Genomic DNA, 21,677 nt, shown 5'->3' with positions numbered 1-21,677 from the left:
TTCTCACACTTTTGTTTCTATTACTCCTTTTCCTTGAAGTGACTTTCATTCTCACTATTTCCCAGCAATCTTTGGCCATAAACCTTTCACTCTTTGAAGTTTATCTTCAATACTGTTTACTCCATGATAACTTTCCAGATTTACTGGACAAAGTGATGCTTTCCTATTTTCTAGTCTTACCACATGTTGTTTAAACCTTTCTTATGAAATCTATTTAAAGTTTTGGATGGCAGATAGTCCTAAATTACCCATTTTGCTTTATGGTGAGACTCTTGAGGGTATTGTGTTGCAAAACTTAGATTCCTTTCCATTTCCTAGAATGGAATTTCTGCTGAACCAGTGAATAAACTGAGTTGTTTTTCGGGGACATGGATTTTCAGACATTAAAATCTGGAACGCTCTTTGAAAGCTGATAGTTTTAAAATACTTCTTTAAAAACTTGTTTTAGAGTGACCATATTTAATATTAACTCAAACTCAGGCAAATGTATTTTTCATCTTGTTATATATGTTTGGGCTTTATTGATATATATTCATTATATATACATTTGTATGTGTGGCTTAGTTCTAAAGATAAAACATAATTGATTCTCATTATCTTTCAGAATTTTTACTGTATTAGTCTGTTCTCACACTGCTATGAAGAAATACCCAAGATTGCGTCATTTATAAAGAAAAGACATTTAATTGACTCACAGTTCCACATTGCTGGGGAGGCCTCAGGAAACTTACAGTTGTGGCAGAAGGCAAGGGACAATCAGGCATCTTCTTCACAGGGTGGCAGGATGGAATGCAAGCAGGGGAAAGGCCAGACACTTATAAAACCATCAGATATTGTGAGGCACATTCACTATCACGATGGCAGCATGGGGGAAACAGCCCCTGTGATCCCATTACCTCCACCTGGTCCCATCCTTGACACAAGGGGATTATGGGGATTGTAGGGATTACAATTCAAGGGGAGATTTTGGGTGAGGGCACAGCCAAACCATATTAGAAGCATTCAGCTAATATAACGGATGTATGTCAGAGTTTCAAAAATCAATTTGATTTCTTTTAATGGGGTAGATATAAATGGAGGAAAAAAACAGATAAAGATTTTCTTCCACCACTCCAGCACACATACACACACACACACTTACACACACAAAGTTAATAGTTGACTACTATGGTAGTTTTAAAGATATATGCACACAAGTGGAGTTTAATTCCCCTCCCATTGAATGTGGGCTGGACTTAATGACTTGCTTCTAGTGAATAGAATATGGCAGAAGTGATCCACCCGCTTCGGCCTCCCAAAGTGCTGGGATTACAGGCATGAGCCACCATACCCAGCCTCTCTCTCTTTACAATCACTTCTCTAGAGAAAGCCAGCTACTATGTCATAGGAGCAGCCCTGTGGAGAGGCCCATGTGGTGACAAATAGAAGCCACATAACTGACTCTATTTCCTTGGAATGTGTCAGCAGCCATGTGAGTGAGCTTGAAAGCAATTCCTCAAGGACCTTAAAATGACTACAATCTCAAGATAATCTCTGAATAGGAATCACCCACTTAAGCCATGCTTGGATTCCTGACCCTCAGAAACTTCAGCAGTAGATAACAATTACAACTAACAAATCCTTCAATATATTTTCTGTCTTCTCAGCCATAATTTTTGTCATCTTCTCAAGAAATTGACTAGAAACTCTAATAGCTTCATGCCAAGGAGGACTAGAAAGCAATTCATAGGGATCAACTTAAGATCGCTATCCATGTGTCAGCTGTGACCTTGAGGGAGTTAGCTGACATTTTTTTGTCTTCGTTTCCTATTACACTTACAGCAATAATCACTGAATCTACCCAAAGAAGATAAGGATAAAATACATTTCTAAAATAAAAGTACTTAGCATTGTACCTGGAAACTGGTAATACCTCCACAGATGTTAGCTATGTTATTACATTATTGTTATTATTATTTTGGCTCATAAAATAAAGCTAACTGGTCTCCCAGATAGACATTCGGTATTACAGAGTAATAACACACAGCCAGTATTCTGAAACCCAGATGTACAACTGATGAAAACATCTCCTTCCCATACTGTCAGAAAGTAGGCTGCTTGTGGTATAATTGGTAGTCCTAAAAGGTGAGTATGATCCATAACAGAAATTCAAACTGAAACCCAAAGAAATTGTGGGAAAGTTTCCCAGAGATCTCAGTCAATTCAATAACCTTGCACGGCTGTTAGGGCTACATTCCATGTGTTATTACACAACTGACAGGTCACGGGATGAATCATTCCAAAGGGATGTCACACAATACCATGTGGCCCAGAGCTCTCTTGTCCTGCAGCCAAGGGGAAGCATCTATAATATATTTTTTTGCATATATTCATTTTCTTTTTGAAAGTATATTCTTTTGGATGTATTATTTTGAAAATAAGGACTTTGCCAAAACTAATTAATTCTCAAATAACATTTAGTATTTCTGGTTTGCAATATTTAGTATTTCCTCTTTGTGAATAAAAATGGGAAAGAACAACTTCAACATGATAATAACTGATGTCCATCAGATCTGAGAAACACAAGACAGACCAATTTTTAATCTCTCCCTCTGCACTTTTCCACTTCAGGCAAAAGAAATGAGTCATATCAAATTTAATTCTCGTGACAGAAGGAATCACATGCTGTGCTGTTTATCCCCCATGAATGTCTGCATTAACTTCTCTCCCTTATCTAGCTTTTGGAATTTCAAAGTTCATTTCTTCAGAAATAGGGCTGTATATTCACTCAGGCAACTGTAGTTCGGAACTATATTTTTGGGCAAAATAAACCAGCTTTTCTTTTTAAATAGAACAGTATACTTTGTATTCATCCTTTCATTAGGCAGAAAATTAACTCCCACTTTCTATTAGGAATATAAATGTTCCCGCTAGCAATCTAAGTAAGATAAATAAAAGAAAATCCCTACAAAGGAAAAAAATGGCTATTTGAAATTATAGGTGCATGAAATAAAATAAAAATAATTTATCACTGTATCTTATTTCTGGTTGGGATGGGGAGGAAGGATTGGTAGGACTGCCTGAAAATAGAAAGCGATCATGAAAAAAATGATTATTAATAGGGACTTCTGTGGCTTTGGGGTACACCGTACACCAGCAGTTGACCTGGGGCCTCTACCTGCCACAGCTCTAGCAATCTGTTAAGTTTTTTTTTTTTAAGTCCCCTTGATACAAGATTATTTGCAAGATCGCAGTTTGTTATTTATACATTCACTCAAGAAACTGTAAATAAGGTGTAAACCACAGCCTCCTCTGGACATGAAAGAGGGCCTCTGATGAAACTAGGCTTCATAGCTGCCTCCTTAAAAAGTCAAAGTAAGGTCATTATCTGCAGGCTCTTCTATTCTCTTTTTCCTTTATTAAAATCGCCCATTCTTTGAGGCTTATTTGAGTCTCACCTTCTCCCTGATGTTTTATCTGATTACTCAGTGAGCACTGACCTTTCCCTTTTCTGAACATCAAGTTTATTTCTGGCCTATATTAATGTGCTGCCAATTAATTAAATATATTATTTACTTACTTTTATTGTTTGTGTCTTTTCTGTTAAAAATATGTAAGAATCAGCTAATGTTTCACATGTTTGTATTTATAGAATTTTGCTACTCAAGCTTTTTAAAACTATGTTTGGTTTTGTAGAGAATGATCTTGTCCCTTTAAGACACAAGATTCTAAAGTGTAAGTCATAGTTTATTACTGCCTTGTGGTAATGAAGTAGAATTTGAAATCTTATGTAACAACAATAGGTGTAAAGTATAGCTTCAAAGTTCAGATCAAAAAAGTGGGAGAAGATAGTCAGGGCATTAAAGACTATATACAGATCGGTCAGCTTCCCTAAAAGAGAGATTAGGTGGGTTGTTTCTTACAGTGACAGAGGCTCTCGATGTTCAAGGTGTAATATCAGTAAAGGATGATAAATGGCATGCCATGAACAGAACAGCTACTCAAGATGGTAGCTAATCTAGTTACCAAATGTGTATACAAAAATTAATCATTTTCCAATATACCACCAACATTAAGTTAGGAAGTTAGAGAGGGTGGCCATTTATAAAACAACAAAAATATAAAATATGTATGAACAGATTTAACAAGAAATGTTTTGAACCTATATGAGGTATCATAAAAATATTTAATGAGACATAAAAAGAAGCTTGAATAAATGAAAGAATATATTTGTACCTGCATGGGAAGGGAAAATATTACCAAGATGACAATTCTCTCAAAATTACTTTATAAATTTAATGAAAATTCCAATAAAAGTTTTTTCCAGAATTGAAAAAACAATTATAAAACTTATGCAAACATGGCAAACTAAGGGCAAAACTCTGCTAAAGAAGAAGAGTCAGGCCAGGTGCAGTGGCTCTTGCCTGTAATCCCAGCACTTTGGAAAGGTGAAGTGGATGGATTACCTGAGCTTAGGAGTTTGAAACCAGCCTGCGCAACATAGTGAAACCCTGTCTCCACCAAAAAAAAAAAAAAAAAAAGAGAGAGACAGAGAGAAGAACAATCAGAGAAGACCTGCACTTTTACATTTTCAAATATATCTAAGTATACACAAATTAAGATAATGTGTTAATAATACTTAATACCAGAAAAAACAGTTTACCACGGGAACAGAATAGTGAGTTCTGACACAAAACTGCGTACATTATAAGTATTTAGCAAATAGTAAACATGGCATTTTAAGTGTCAATCGAGAAGTAATACAGTTACCTATTTAAAAAAAAAATCAATAGGACTCCTTTGGAATGCTTTTGGATCCTTTATAAATTCATTCAGAGCCCAGAAGACCAATATTTTTGCTTACTTCTCTCAAGTATGTAGCCTTTCCTTTGGATATATTTCATTCTAGTAATTTGACATGGGCACATAACTTCTCTTACTTTCTAATTAAAGTTCATTTCTCTAATGACAACAAACTATAATAAAAAATATGAACTTCCTTGCCTAGAACTTTGCTTATGCACCTTCATCTTTTGATTTCAGGATTTGATTATGATTTCAGCATTTAATTAACATCTGCTTCTGTCTATAATTTCTTTCATATATTCCTCACATATTACACTGAATTCTGGATACCTACTTATTCATTTGTCAAAAACAAAACTGAAAATATTCTAACAGAGAAGCTAAAAATCTTTATGCCTTTGCTGAGACACAGCTGAACTCTAAAGACTTTGATTGTTTCAAAGACCAAAGGCACCTAATATCAGAAATGTTTTGTGTCATGATAGAACTTACAGCTGCATGTTTATAGCATGTTAATATGGAACCACATAAACCTTAAATAAAAAAAAATTTAAATGAGAATCACTTGGTTTAAATTTCATTATCTTTAGGATATCAATAAATCAACCAGCCACATTGTGACTCAGTTTCCTCATTTTTGAAATGGGCATATTACCTTTTGCCTAAAATTCCTTACTGGGATGTGATGAAGAGTAACTGAAATACTGTATATTAAAGCATGTTGAAAACTCCAAGGTGCTATATGAACGCTAGTTGGCATTGACAGCTATTCCTCATCCTCTTTTTGGTCATAGCCACGGAAGCCCTAGACTGGCAGGAAAGAAGAGTCATTAGGTATTGTTTGGCAACTTGGCTCAACAAAGTCAGATCAGTCACCAAGAGTCTGGTGGGGCTGCAGCAATGGCTAGAAAGAACCAGTGATGTGGTTGCCAGGGAGGTACCAATCCAAGTCTTGAGCCTGCCCAGATATTACTATGCACTCTGTCCTCCATCCTCCTAGCATATCCACCTTAGCCACTACTTTGTTGATGATCTTTGCCTGAATTAATCACCCACACCACTGTGTGAACTCTATCAATAACCTCAAAGTGGTTTTTTATCACCTTTAAATTACACCCAAAGTCATGCTCACATGAATTAGAAGGGTTAGGGCTGTCCAGGAAGTAGGTACTGTAGAGTCCTTCAGGATAACTAGGGTCTGCTATGAGAGAACATGTTTCTCCTTACTTCATTGAGCAACCTTTCCAGAGGTGTTGAGTTCCCCTTTGCTAGGTGCTGGGCAGAAGTCTGGCCAGGGCTGCATGGAGGAGTCCAAGGTTTGAACCTGACTCAGGGCTTCTCTCCTATTGAACCAAACTTGCAACCTCAAGACACTTCTCTCCTATTTTCCATCCTCCTAGTCTCTACTTCCTCTTCCCTAAACATACTCATTTTGACAGATAATTTCAAGGAAAAAAGAAGATGTCAAATAAACGGTTTAAAAAGTACTTTTTTGTGTGTGGTTGCTCTGAAGTCCAAGAATAATTTTTTCATTTTATTTTTAAATACTTAAGGATTGAATACTTAAAGGATTGCAATGAAACTATAATGAATAATTAAAATGCTTGCCTTCTGTAAGCCTACAAGGGTATTTTACTACGCCACGTATGGTATCATTTCAGCTTGGATATTTTGCCTGAAACAAGGGTAAATTTTAATAATAAGTCCTACATAAAATTATGGTAATGATGTTTGTCCCAAATAGAAATTCTGTGTCCTATTGCTATTTCATCTTTTTCATCATAAGACTCGAATAAAATGATTGTGATCTTTAGTGAAAGGAATATGGAGCCCTGGGAGGCCCAGACACTGAACACACAAAAAAATTAGAGATAGAGTAGAGATGAAAAGATTAAGATAAAGGGATCTGTAGATGCTAAAGAGAGAATCAACATAGATCCTGAAGACAGATGTAGGATAGTAAGACAGAGACAGAGGCCCGGAAGTGCTAGGATTCAAGTCTATTTTTTTCTTTAAATTATTAAAAATGTACTATAGGGTGTGTTTGTTTGAAAAATAACTGTCAGAAGAAAAAATATATATACATTTTAATTTTGGAAAAGTTCATGGCTGCACTCAGTAAGGTAACTAACAAACCCTAAATAATTATTTTGAAAATGCCATTCTTCACTTTAGCTTGTGATAATCTCCTTTTAAGCCCTACTAATAAACAGGGAATCCCATTTGTGTTTATATAACATAGCACATGATGAATTCAGCTGTAGCATCAGAATTCTATGTTTGCTTTGAGATCACAAGCACTTCGCATACTAATGCTGCAAGTTAACTTATCACCTCTACCCTGTAGAAAGAAGAAAAACTAATGGACAAAGCTATTTTTTTGTGTGTGTGAAACATTCCAAAGTCAGACAGAGGATTCTGGTTTTAGTTACCTTTGGGACTTTCAAATAGCCATTTGGAATTTGACCTACGGTGTTTTGTTCCAGAATAACAAGCAAAGTAAAATAATCCATGTAGCCCTTGAGGATCTGACAAAAGGCTGGGGTTAAGGGAGAAGGAGGAGGAGGAGGGAAAATAATGACAGATTGTATCTGTCCTGAGTCATCCAGAGTTTAAGGTAGACAGCTAAATCCCATTTTATCCATTCTCTGACACTGCAAACAGAGGTACTGCCTGTCAAGATAGATCACAAAAGGCTTGTATTTCATTTTTCATAAAAGCCTAGAACAATCAGATCTTCCTACCAAGACAGGACTTTTATCTGGGTAGAAATATAGAGAAAAATGCTAGATTTCTCATTCCGAAGGGTCCATGTGCTAGACAGTGTGGAGAAGATGTTTATTCAACAGTGGCTTGAGAAACATCAAAACTCCCGCATTTTATTCATCTTTGAGCTATTACACAAAGGGGCTTTTTCTAATTTTAATTTTGAATATTTCTTTTTTCTTTTTCCTTTTTAATTTAAATCAGAGACATATGTTTTTCTTGATTTAACAGTATGATAATATGAATCACAGGCATTTTTAAGGGTCAGTGCCAAGAAAAAGATTTTGTAACTTAAGAAACCAAAACAACAGGTTGACCTCAATTTAAATCCCACAAAACCTCATTGTCTTAATACAAGGAAAACAACATGATTTTAGTGCATATTTCTGAGGAAATAAGGAAGATTATATAACTTGTTTTTTTCTTCCTATTAGAGGAAATCTGGAAGCTTCTTAAATTAACTTAGGAGCAATTTTTCTTTTAGGCCAAAAGTATTTAGCTTTTGGAGTTATATGTGTATTAATTTAACCAATCAATTAATTTAATCCATCAATAAACTTTTTGAGTATGATTTTAATTGTCAGGTTCTGTGCTAGGTTCAGAGTAAACACGGTGAGCCAAAAACAAAACAAAAACCCCCCAAAACCAAAAAGCAGTCACTGCCCTTCTCTCTCTTTACACACAACAAATACAAAACAACAAAAACATTGCACAGTTACTCACTGATTATGATAAATTGCCAGCAAGGAACAGATGAGCTACTCTAATAGAGATGACCTTTTCTTTTTTTTAGATGGAAGTGGTCAGAGAAGACCTTTCTGAGGCCATGGTATTTAAGATGAGACTTGAAGAACGAGAAGAAGCTAGACACACAAAGCAGAGAATTTTTTAATGGCCATTTCTGGAGAGAAGTTTCCAAGGGATGAAGTTATTATACAATTTTCCAAATATTCCTGAAGAGTTCTAAAGAAAATGTATTCTGATTCCACTTTTTACCTGTTTTCCTTTTTTTTTCTCTCTCTCTCTCTTTTTGGAATTTGTTATTTGGATATAGGATACACTAGCCTGGTGCTCCAATTTTCTTACATTTTCTGTTTTCCTTGAAGTTTTAGGGCACTTTCTGAACTTTATTTTCCAAAATTCAGTTGAGTCTTTATTGTTTTCCAAATATCAACATTTCTTACCCAGACTAATGAACTAAACTACTCACTCATCTTTCTGATCCTATTCCTCTATATTATCCACCCCAGTTCCAAGTTAATTCTTGTATGGTCTTTTTAAAAGACTGCATGAGTTTTTTTTACTTCTGCTTTAAATATTTGCTGATTTATTTGCACTTAGGATACAGGCCTAAATCCTTAGCTTTGCTGACATCATGAAAGATGTGGGACCTCCCTAGCACTCCAGTTTCATCTCACATCATGCCACTCTTCGGTACTTTATCCTTATTGTCCAGCTTCATTTCCTAGAGTGTCCTGTGATCCCCTTGACTCAGAGCCTCTGCATGTGCTGTTCCCTGTATTTAGGTCTCCTTTGTCCAGCTCTACCAACTTCCTTTATCTATAAGTGTTTAGGTGTCGTCTCACCTCCAGAATGAATTAGATGTCTTGTGCTTCTCTTGAGCTATACTGTAATGCTTAGTGCATTAGTCAGTTCCCTCATTGCTATAAAGAAATATGTGAAGCTGGGTAATTTATAAAGAAAGGAGGTTTAATTGGCTCACAGTTCTGCAAGCTGTACAAGAAGCATAGTGATTTCTGTTTCTGGGGAGGCCTCAGGGAGCTTTCAATCATGGTGGAAGGTAAAGGAGAAGCAAGGCATGTCACAAGGCCAGAAGAGGAAGGAGAGGGGCGAGCAGGCGCCACACACTTTTAAACAACCAGATCGCATGATAACTCACTCATTCAGCATCAGGAGAACAGCACTGGGGGAATGGTGATCCATGAGCCAGCCAATCACCTCCCACCAGGCCCCACCTCCAACACTGGGGATTACAATTTAATACGGGATTTGGAGAGGGACAAGATTCAAAACATATTACTTAGTTTACACATTTGTATCACCACCAGGCTGAGAGCTATTCTAACAGCTCTTTGTATCTTGGTATCTTCAACACAAAGCACAGTCTTTGGCATATAGTGTTTATAATTATGTTGCAAATGAATAACATAGCTCATTTAATATGAAGAAAAATAAACTATCAGTGATAATAAAGAATCTATACTTGAAAATAGGTATGATTTTCAAGAAAATTCTTTTTCAAATAAGATATTTTTATAGAAAATAAACATTAACATTTTCTTACTTTCTTTGTTTTGCCCATTGCCTTCAGGATGGAAAGATTCAGGTCTTCAAGTGCTGCTAGTACATTCTCATACTCGCCCAAGTGCTGAGAAAAATATTCTGAAAAATGAAAATATTGAAATAAATTCATATTTGAGTTTAGGTAACCATAAAACAAAAAACAAATCAACAAATTATTTACTCCTTAAATGAGTAATACAAAATGTCAGCTATAAGTAAAAACTGGAAGGTTTCCAAATAAGACTAAATAAGGTGACAATCTGTTCATTTTACTAAGACATCAAGAAAAAAGAACAGGAAACCTGAATGATTACCGTTATCCTTGAAGAAATGTTGCTTCCTACCAAAGTAGGAAAAAATGAATCTGGATCTACTGACAAGGATGTTTCAATAAAAAATTGTTTTTGACAACATAGTATTATAGATCTCACTGGGATAGTAATTTTAGAAAATAGTTAAGTTACATTTTATTGTTTCTTGGAGGAAACATTTAAGGAAGGTAAGCTTTTTTCAAGATTAAGAGTCAGTGACGCAAAACATGAGAGGGTCTTCTGTGGCACCTTCTATGTAACTGTCCCTGTCATAATCTTTTTCCTTTATTTTTAAACAATTTGGGCAGAGAAAAAGTAAAGTCTATCGCTTTTTTCAGTTGCTAGGAATAAATAATATAGTGGATTTGTGATTAAAATTATAAGTATGGAACATGAACTTATCCTAAACTAGTAAGTTGAAATATATATATATGCAAAATCTTATATTTACTTATAGAAATCTATACATTTCTATAATGAAAGCAAAATAGCTTAACATAAATTTATATATTGAGAAGATCTAGGGTTTTCAGACACTAAAAAATGAATAGTTCTCACCATTCCTGTGAACCCTTCCTTGGATGAACTGTAGTTTATTACTCTCTCTCTTTAATGTGCCACAGTATTTGTGGAACTAAATTGAAATGATAAATATAATCACATATAAGCCACTTGAGATTATGGGAATACATTTCAATATGTTTGATGGAAGCCGCATTGATTAATTTATTTAATACTCTAGGAAATATTTGTTTATACTGAAATTAATAGCAACTGGAAAGTGCCATTGACTGATAAATTAATTAATGTACAGACTTCTTTTGAGAAGAAAATAAACAGAGGTGAGCACTAAATCAATTCCAGATCATGGGTGTCAAAATACCGTCTGTATACACTTAGGTTAAAAACAAACAACATATTTTTGACAAAAAGTAAAATGCATTCCTTAAAAACAATGTGGTGCAAACTATCTCTTATAAAGATTCTTTAGAAAGTGATTAGTTGGAAGACAAATAAGAAAGTATTTACTCCCTAAATACCTGCTTCAAATTAACATTTTAATTTGTGGGTATAATGCTGACTTTTTGATAAGGTTGACAAATATGTCTAACTTTATTTGTGCAATTATTTATAACAAAGGAAGTCCCTGTGCAATTATTTATAACAAATGAACACTCTTCATCAACCAGCGAGCAGTTAATGTGGCTGTAGAATATTCATAAGTTGGAAAAATAATGAATATCAGAACTGAGTCTATACTATGTTGAAACAAGAAAAAGCATTAAAAAAAGCCAAAAAGTGAAGCTGTTACTTCATTTTTATTTTAAAACTTGTATAATAATGCCTCAAAGAGGATGTGATAGGGGTTTTAAATGCAAGTAGACAAAAATATAAAGTGAAAACATGCTGTGCCTATAATCTCAGCATTTTGGGAAGCCAAGGCAGAAGGATCACTTGAGCCCAGGAGTTTGAGACCAGCCTGGGCCACGCAGCATAGTGGTATGTGCCTCTGATCCCAGCTACTTAGGAGGCTGAGGTGGGAGGATTGCTTGAGCCTGGGAAGTGGAGGCTGCAGTGAGCCGTGATAGCATCACTGCACTCCAGCCTGGGCTACAGATGAGACACTGTCTCTTTAAAAAAAAAAAAAGAATGTGAAAACAAAAAAATTGATGCTAAAAAAGCAAGTCTCTCTCTATCTATACATAAATATATATAGACTATATACATAGACTATATTTATCTATAGATAGAGAGAAGTAAAGCCACTTTTTAAAATAAATATTTCATTCATAGACAAGATATTTGGCTTAATTAGTAAAGGTTCCTGGAGAGAATTTAAGTTGTCTTTCCACTTTGAAATTGGACCTATGCATACAGATTCAGGCATATGCTGATAAAGCATATGAGAAAAACAACGACTAGAAGCTTCAGAACTGACACCTATCTAGACTTCATTATTTCTTTCCTTCATTCATCCATGTGTTCATCCCAACCCTCCAAATTAGAAAAAAGGAACAATCACTACATAGTAAACAAAATGACTGAGAAGGAAGAGAATTACCATACTCAAGTCATGGATAGGAGCTTAAGTTGGAAATCTAAGTGTAAGGGTTATTTTGAGGTGGTGCAGCTCAGTGTCACTAAGGCTCTTTTATAACTTGCTCACTGAGGGATATGGGTCAGGCAGTCAAGGCAAGGGGGCTCCAATAAACTCAAAGAGGGAAGTTAGATGAAAGAGCCAGACATGTCCAACATAGATAAAGAGAGATAACTCCCCTCCATTTCATCATAGCGAGTGTTCGCTTACTCATTCTGTGGCCTAACATACCTTTACTTAGGGCCTTTTATGTGCTAGGTGCTATTGTAGGAGCTTGGAATACAAAGGTGAAAAGACAGAAGCCCTACAGTCAGAGAGGAGAGATAAACATTCCAAGCATTCCAAGAAACAACTGCAGTACACATAATCATTGTTAAAGACAATGGTTTGAGAGCCCAGATACAAGGTGCAATCCAAATAGAGGATAAAGCAGGAGAATTGCTTGAACCAGGGAGACCGAGGTTGCAGTGAGCGGAGATTGTGCCACTGCACTCCAGCCTGGCAACAGAGCGAGGTCCTGTCCAAAAGAATGCCCAAGTCTGCCTGGGTGAGTCAGAGAGGACTTCTTAGGAGAAACACCACCAATGGCTCAGTTAACAGATGAATAGGACTGAACTTGCTGGATACTCGGAGGAAAGGCATGGAAGCAGCTGTTTTCCTGTCATGTTTGCAGGAGTATGTGTAGTTCAGCACTGCTAAGATATAAAGAACAGGACTGGAACATATTTGAGAATGGGAGGCAGCAAGGAAACATGCTAAAAATCAGTGATGGGAGACAAAGCTGTATGTGTTGGAAACAGTCCTTGCTAGATGCTCTTTGATCCTCAAGTCTAGGTCAGTGTTTTTGACCACCTGCATCAGAATCCTCTTGTACTTCACTGTTCAGTTTGTTTTGTGGACCAGCAGCATTAGTTTCACCTGGGACCTTGTTAGAACTTAGTGTCCTAGCCTGCTTCCAGTCCTGTTGAATCACAATCTGTATTTTAATAAGACCCCCAGGTGATTTGTAGGCATAACCTAAGTTTGAGAAGCACTACTCTAGGGTACTTGTTAGACATTAAGATAACTGAGAAGGTCTCATCTAGTAAATCACAATATTTGGGTTGAGGGTGAGGTTCCCTAGGAGATTATGATGCAGAGTAAATCTGAGACCACTATGGGCAATGGGAAGCCATGGAACAATTTTGAAAAGGAGAGTGATATCCTCAAATTTTCCTATAAGAAAAGGAAAGGATGCACTAAGGATGATTTGGGAATGTTGGTGACACCATCAAGAGAGAAGGGAGGCATCAATTGCCAGGAGGGATTTCATCACACAACTAGGATTATGAGCCATGCCAAAGCTGTGAAGTGGAACGAGGGGTGGAGTCCAGAATTTTGCAGATCTGCAAACTCCAAGATGTGGCAGGCAGGAGGGAAGGACAGTGACATCTTTGGAAGTGGCTGAGCTTTGACTAAAGTTTTATTCCAAGTTTCTCATGTTTCTCATTTGAATCACAATGCAAGTGTGAGTGGGGCAAATGAATATTGTCCTTAAGTCATGGCATTAGAAAGAATGATTTGGAACAAATACTGATTCTTTACAATGCTTTTCCTTTGGTAACTATAATAACTTCCTGAAGAAAAGAACTATTTTGTTGAAACCTGTATGTGGGCTTCATGAACTTCAGCACAATAGAGTTGTACTGCACATACGGCAATATGTGAAAACCAATCCTCATCAGTTTAAGTGAAGTATCATTGAAAAGTAGAGTCTGAACATTAGGTATGATGAAAAAGTAGAGCACAATTTATAAGCAGATGTAGTAAGCCTGTTATCTGTCAGAAAGCAGGCCATATTCTCATGGACATCCAATGTGCCATCTTCTCTACTAAAATGCTAACAACAAATTAGTTTCTCCCTTTCTTTCTGTACTTAATCAGTGGTGTTGCATTACCAAACTACAGTTTTGTTTTGTTTTTCTATCCTGCACCTTAGTCTTTCAAGTTGTTGAGTTTTCAGATCAGCTTAATAATTCTGTCAGAAGCAAAGGACCCACAGCTGCCACAAAAGTCTCAGCAGAAACTGGTCTCACAAAGTATTCTCATGAGTTCAGATGAGTCTCATCTAAACTTCTCAAGTAGATAGAATTTCTCAAGTAGTAGACTAGGTAGAAAAGAAAATAATTGAGATGACAGAGAGTGTGAAAACCCACATGTTCCGAATAGGGAGGTCAGTCAGATCTAGAAATGTGGGCTATTTTGAGGGGATGCAGATAAGCAACACTCAAACTCTCTTATATCTTGATCATCAGTGACATGTGCCACTGGAGGAGGACACAGCAGTCTGGAGGAGGGCATAGAGCCTTCTGATTTCCTAGCACCCACACTTGTTGGCACAGGTCTCTCAGCACTGTCCGGGCTCTGCCAATGCAAGCTGGTGCTCCTCTGCAGCTTGGGTGCTTAGTGCACAGCTACTGAATGGAACCTTGCGTATGAAGGGAATAAGCTTTTATTCTGGAGTTTCCCATACCCTCAGTTTTTAATCCATCTTATTTATAGACTTCATATAACTTTTAAAATAGTTTAATATTTGATAGATAACAGCCAGCTAGATGAGAAATTATGCTATTAAATATATTCAACCTTGCTCACAGATACGCTTTCTTACAGATATGCTTTCTTACAGATATGCTTTCTTACAGATATGCTTTCAGATCAAGCACATTCACTGTAATTATTCTTCACCCATTTATAAATATTTCAACTACCTATTCTTAACTACCAACTTCAAGATCTGCAAAACAGTTCAGTAAAAATGAGTAAGGTTATGAAAACAGTCATAAACAGGGTAGGGCCAGGAAAGGTAGTAATTACACTCCTGAATGCTTTAGATTGGAGCTAATTATGGTAGAAATACAAAATCAAAGCTTTAATGCCAGAGTTCAAACACAATTGCCTAATTAAAATTGAGTTATGTATTGACTGATAGTGATAAGATATGGCAAAAAAAAATGCATTTAGGAAGGCCTTCACAATTGTATGTGAAGAGTGGATAATTTTGGCACTTCTATAAACTGCTGGTGGGTGTTCACCTTAGAGAAACCTTAATTGAGGCATTACATGTTTGGGAATCTACTATCCAGCATTACTTGAACATGAGTGTGAGAATAATGTATATGAGAATATTTATTTCAATCCTGTTTTTCCCATAGAAAGTTGTATTCAAATTGAAAATCCATTAAAAGGAACTTGATTGAAAAAAATTAAGGAACATGAGACACTACGCAGCCTTTAAATAAAATGAAGGAGAAGGGGATGCAATTGTACTAATCATATAGTATAATCATTGTTGGAAAAAAACAACACATACACATATATATCAATGTCAATATACACATAATAATGTCTGGAAGAATATGTTCCAAGTAAATAGTAGAGCTCAGTATTGGGGACGACAATGAGCGGCAGAGAAGATTGACATATTAGCTTATACACCTACATAATTCTGTTAAATTTTAAAAATAGTAGTTATGTATTACTTTCACAATTAAAATTACAAAGACATTTTTTTCAAAATAAATATTTTAAATTCTAGGTCCTTAACTTAGTAACTGACAAATTAAGTAAAAGCCTCAGAATTGAAGTTTTACATACCTGCAACTTTTAATTGGCTTCTAGGAAAGAACATATGAAATCTACTTTTCATGCCAATCAAGTTCTGCCCCTCCCACGCACAAGGGGAAATTTGTGCCGGGTGTGAATTGACATATTTCACTTGCTAACATTGAAGCATTTGGCTCTGATTAGAATCCAACTTAAATATTTACTTTATATTCAGAAAATAATGAGAAATGAAATGACACTCTGGAGATTAAAATGCATATTCTTGAACAGAGAGGGGGAGGATTATAACACATGACTGTGAATACAATCACTGGATTTAAAAAACACAGAAAATTTCCTGTTGAATTAAAGCCCCACATACCTATTCCCTAACTAAAACCATGGGGGGAAAATCATAGTCAAAGTTTTTTCCATAAATACAGGATAGGCACCTAATCCAGTTCCCCTATTATAGAAAACAGGTATAGTTTTAAAATATTTTTTTCAGGAGAGGAGTAAGTGGAGCTATGCCATCATACTTTAAAATTTGAAGTACTTTTAAGGGAAAATAGATGATAACACAATATTCCTTAATGAAAATAGGCAGGCAACATAGCAATTAAAGAAGAACCACTTAGTGTTTTTATCTTAAAAGCCCTTATAACAGTTTGCTTTGTCATCAGCTGTGGCCTACCCAGGCAAAGTTAAGTGAAAAACAAAGAATAGATATAAATGAATGATTTGAGGAAATAATTACTTTGGTCTGACATAGCTAGACATTTTAGGGAAATGGGTCTGCCACCTTAATGAAATTAGCAAGATAATCTTGTGTTTTCCATTTTATCTTTTCACTTCACTGATCAGGACTGTGTGCACATAGATGAGAATGGACCATAACTTGGCCTTTACGGTGACTGCTATTCATGATAAAGCCTCATGGCAATGGTCCATATGGGCACTTTCAGGTACTTAACCATGTGTGCACAATGCTACCATCTGACTGTGTCTGAAAGAATGGCACAATTTTCCATGTTGGTATTTCATAACTAACAAAAGCATGACCTCCTTTGGTACCAGAGTACCTTGCTCCTCCATAAACGTATTTTGAATTTCAGTTGGATTTTCCTCTCTGAACATGAGATGGATACTATGCTAGGATAAGAAGCATGAGTTTTTTACAATCACTGGAAAATTTGAAAGGTCATGGTTGGATATTACACTCATTTTGTTCAGTTATTGCCTTGAAACCCTGTATTCTGATATTTTGTTATTGTATAACATCTTTTGATGTTGCTCTACCACTTTGATGAAATGGAAAATAACCACTCGTGAATATAAGAAAATGACCTTTTTGATGATTTTGGTAAACTCTAAAACTGTAAGAATTATAAGATATTCAGGAAGTGCTGGTAGTTTCAATGAGGAGTTCTCAGAGAAAACTCAACTCTAACTACCAAAAATGTTTTGAGCAACCTAGACAATAAGATCAAATTTGGATAAAAGTATGATCTTAAACATTTATCTTAAAACATAAAACACTAAATCTTCCAGTATTCAGAGAAATATAGCTGTTTCAAATTGAATAGTCTCATAATGTTCCATTTTTTCATAAAATAATAAAATATAAAAATTTTACCTTTCCATATTTCTAATCTTTAACTATTGTTCCAACCATAAAGATGAATAAAATAAATAAAGAGGCTATTAAACCAGACATTTTCAAAGATTTATCTGTCCCCATTGAATCAATTGTTTTGCAAGTGACATTTAAAACTCCAGAATGATTTAGGCAGGTATGAGACAAAGTTATTTTTACATTTCAAGAAGACAGCTTTATAAAATAGTAACAAAAGGCTTGTGCAGAGAGTAATGAAGTTGTGGTAAACACCAATTTAAAAATATATTCAAACTTGTGAAGAATTTGCTCTTGTGAAACTAATGTACTGATCGTAATAACAAATCTTCTTCTATGTACAAACTAATGAGGTCCGACTGTTTCTGGAGTGAAATACATGGATATTTTGAGCAAAATTCATGGATAAAGATAAATGCCTTGAGATCTCAATTAATTTTTATTTTTCTAGAACTCCTAATATACAACATTAATTTCAAGGTTGATGTATATCAAACAATACTCTTTTTGCTTCTTAAACAAGTAATGGGTTTGACTGATCTTAAAGAAACACTTACCACATAGTTCTTCTGTGTCAAGATTGCTGAAACAATGAAAAAAAAAAAAAAAACAGTGTTATTACTTTGGTAATATTTTTAGCTAAGTTTTTAAATAGTTAAATACAGTTAGTCTCCAATCTATGTTATCAATTGATAGTATGTAGTTAGGGTATTTCTCTTATAAATTCTACATTATTTAAGTAGTCATAGGTCAATTTACAATGATTATGTCCGATTCTTTGGACAAATAATTCCTGATATTCGTGTTTTTCTCTGCAACATGATAGGGAAAAGAATGCATTTTGGTAAAGAATGTAGGCTCTGCAGCCAGAATGCCTGAGTTCAAATCTTGACTCTGCAATATACCTTCTATGTGACCCTGGATACTTTACATTTCTGTGTCTCAATTCATCTGACCCAAGATGGGGATAATAATAATTTCTGGTTGATGGGATGCTGTAGGGTTTAAATGAACTAATACATGAAGCACTTAACTGTAATTGGCACAAAGTAGGCACTTGATGAATGTTAGTTATCATGAGTCCTGACTTGACAGAAATGCTAGAATTTCCTTCCTAAATTCAATCTTTGAGGTAAGTTTGATTCAATACTTATTTCATATGATTTCTAAAACAATAAGAAATTACATTACTAATCAACAATATAAACCTATTGCTCTTAAGAAGGCAAATGCAAAACATCAAGATGAAATGTTAGCAAATATAATACATGACTATAAGAATAATGTCCTTTACCAAGAAAGGTATGGTACAGGAATGCAGATGGTTCAATATCAGGTAATAAATCAATATAACTTATTACACCATAACTTAAAGGAAAAATGATCATATTAACAAACGCTAAATGGGAGTTTCCTAAAAATTTAACAGTAATTCATAAGTTTTCAAAAGTTTAAATGAAACAGAAATAGAACCTAACCTTGTAAAGATGCTGAAGACTATTAAACAGCAACTGCTAACATTAGTAGTTAACTGAAAATCTTGACTTTATATAGTTGTCACATGTCAATGCTCAATGTATATATTCTTCCTAATCCAGTTGTCCTTTAAGTAGTAGCCAGGTTTGCTAACCAGGAGAGGCATTGGTATAAACACTCCAAACATTGGGTGCTTTTACGAGCTCTGTCACTCATTTTTAAAAGTTATTTTAAACTCAGTATTTCATTCTAGACACTAAATATTTGATCTTCGATAAATCATATCTTCATAACTAAATGAATGTTTTTGCAAAGTAATATTTGCCACAAGGTAGAATATGTTAAGTCTTCTCCAGTAATTTCGATGTAGGCTCCTATTCATTCATTCATTCCACAAACATTTATTGCTATGTTCCAGGCATTATTCTAACTGCCATAGATGTATGAGGTTGCAATAGATACAAAGATGTATCTGTCAGATTACTTGTCTCTAGAATCTCAACTTAGAGGTAGACTCATACAGCACATAAATAATTTTAATGATAAAATAGTTGTTATGAGGGAAATAGAGAATTGGCAAAAGGTGTCAGGAAATATATCATAGAAGATAAAATTGTGAAGCTAAATCTCAAACGTTAAATTGCTGAGCTAAATCTCTAAACAGGAGTAGAGGAGGCAGGCAAAGGAAGAACATTCTGGTTAAAAGAAACACCGTCTATAATAAAAATTAAAAGTATGAAGAGAATGTCATTAAATTTCGGAAAACCGAGTAGATTTTTTAGTTAGAACATAGATCAATAATGAGAGAATGGAACTAGACAATAAAAGGCCTCATATGATAACCTAAGAAGTTTCTACTTTACCTTTCTGTCAATTTGTAATTATAGAATACTTCTTAAACGGTGAATAACATGATTATATTTGCACTTTAAACAGGCCACTGACAGGTTCTTGGTTGGACAACGTATTAGTCTGTTCTCACATTGCTATAAAGAACTACTGAAGACTGGGTAATTTATAAAGCAAAGAAGTTTAATCGATTCAAGATTCCACAGACTGTACAGGAAGCATGGATGGGAAGGACTCAGGAAACTTACAATCATGGCAGAAGGCAAAGGGGAAACGGACACCTCTTACATAGTGGAAACAGGGGGAAGAGAGAGAGAGTGAATGGAGAAGTGCTACACGCTTTCAAAGAACCAGATCTTGTGAGAACTTACTCACTATCGCAAGAATGGCAAGAAGGACATAAGCCCCCACCGTGACCCAATCACGTCCCACCAGGTCCCTCCCCAACACCGGGGATTAGAAATTCAACATGAGACCAGGTACAGTGGCTCAAGCCTGTAATCCCAGCACTTTGGGAGGCTAAGACAGGTGGATCACGAGGTCAGGAGATCGAGACCATCCTGGCTAACATGGTGAAACACCGTCTCTACTAAAAAAAATACAAAAAACTAGCCAGGTGAGGTGGCGGGTGCCTGTAGTCCCAGCTACTTGGGAGACTGGGGCAGGAGACTGGCATAAACTCAGGAGACAGAGCTTGCAGTGAGCTAAGATCGGGCCACTGCACTCCAGCCTGGGCGACAGAGCAAGACTCTGTCTCAAAAAAAAAAAAAACAAATTCAACATGAGATTTGGGTGGAGACACAAAGCCAAACCATATCATTCCTCCCCTATGCCTCCCAAATCTCATGTCCTTCTCACATTGCAAAATTCTATCATCCCTTCTAACAGTCCCCCAAGTCTTAACTCATTTCAGTGTTAACTCAAATGTCCAAGTCCAAAGTCTCATCTGAGACAAGGCCAGTCCCTTCTACCTCTGAGCCTGTAAAATCAAAAACATATTAGTTACTTCTAAGATACAATGGGGGTACAGGCACTGGCTAAATACTGCTATTCCAAAAAGGAGAAACTGGCCCACACAAAAAGGGCTACAGGTCCCATGCAAGTTTGAACTTCAGCAGGGCAGTCATTAAATCTTAAAGCTCCCACATAATCTCCTTTGAATCCATATCTCACATCCAGGCCACACTGATGTGAGGGGTGACCTCCAAAGGCCTTAGACAGTTTCAGCCCTGTGGTTCTGCAGGGTCCAGCCCCTGTGGCTGCTTTCATGGGCTGGCATTGAGTACCTGTGGCTTTTACAGTTACAAAGTGGAAGTTGTCAATGAATCTACCATTCTGGGGTCTGGAGGATGATGGCCCTCTTCTCACAACCCCGGTAGGCAGTGCCGCAATGGGGACTCTCTGTGGAGGCTCCAACCACATATTTCCTCTCTGCATTGCCCTAGTAGAGATTCTCCATGAGGGTTCTACCCCTGCATCAGACTTCTGACTGGATATCCAAGTATTTCCACTCATCTTCTGAAATCTAGACAGAAGCTCCCAACCCTCAGTGCTTGCCTTCTGTACACCTGTAGGCTCAGCACCATGTGGAAGCTGACAAAGCTTAGGGTTTACACCCTCTGAAGTAACAACTAGAGCTGTACCTTGGTCCCTTTTAGCCGTGGCTGGAGCTGGAGCAGCTGTGGCCGTGATGCAGGGCTCCATGTTCTGAGGCTGCACAGAGCAGCAGGGTCCCAGGCCTGGTCCATGATTTTTCCCTCCTAGGCCTCCAGGCCTATGATGGGAGGGGCTGCTGCAAAGGTCACTCTGAAATGCCCTAGAGGCATTTTCTCCATTGTGTTGCCTATTAACATTCAGCACCTCTGTACTT

The 21,677-nt window shown here is 36.3% G+C and overlaps 1 protein-coding gene across 1 annotated transcript in view; it reads right to left on the bottom strand.

The window, feature by feature from the left end:
• The window catches only part of NECAB1 (N-terminal EF-hand calcium binding protein 1), a 171,092-nt gene that overhangs the window by 71,653 nt on the left and 77,762 nt on the right, over positions 1 to 21,677 (bottom strand). The window contains exons 4-5 of the mRNA XM_023222924.2: positions 18,040 to 18,065; positions 9,857 to 9,954 (exon numbers count right to left, since the gene is read on the bottom strand). Coding sequence (XP_023078692.1) covers positions 9,857 to 9,954; positions 18,040 to 18,065 — 124 coding nt within the window. The remainder of the gene's footprint in view (positions 1 to 9,856; positions 9,955 to 18,039; positions 18,066 to 21,677) is intronic.

This window comes from Piliocolobus tephrosceles, chromosome 7 (genome assembly GCF_002776525.5).
Source record: "Piliocolobus tephrosceles isolate RC106 chromosome 7, ASM277652v3, whole genome shotgun sequence".
In the NCBI taxonomy this organism is placed as follows: Eukaryota; Metazoa; Chordata; class Mammalia; order Primates; family Cercopithecidae; genus Piliocolobus; species Piliocolobus tephrosceles.
The sequence above is the reverse complement of the archived record's forward strand: the minus strand, read 5'-3'. Positions and strand labels throughout refer to the sequence as shown.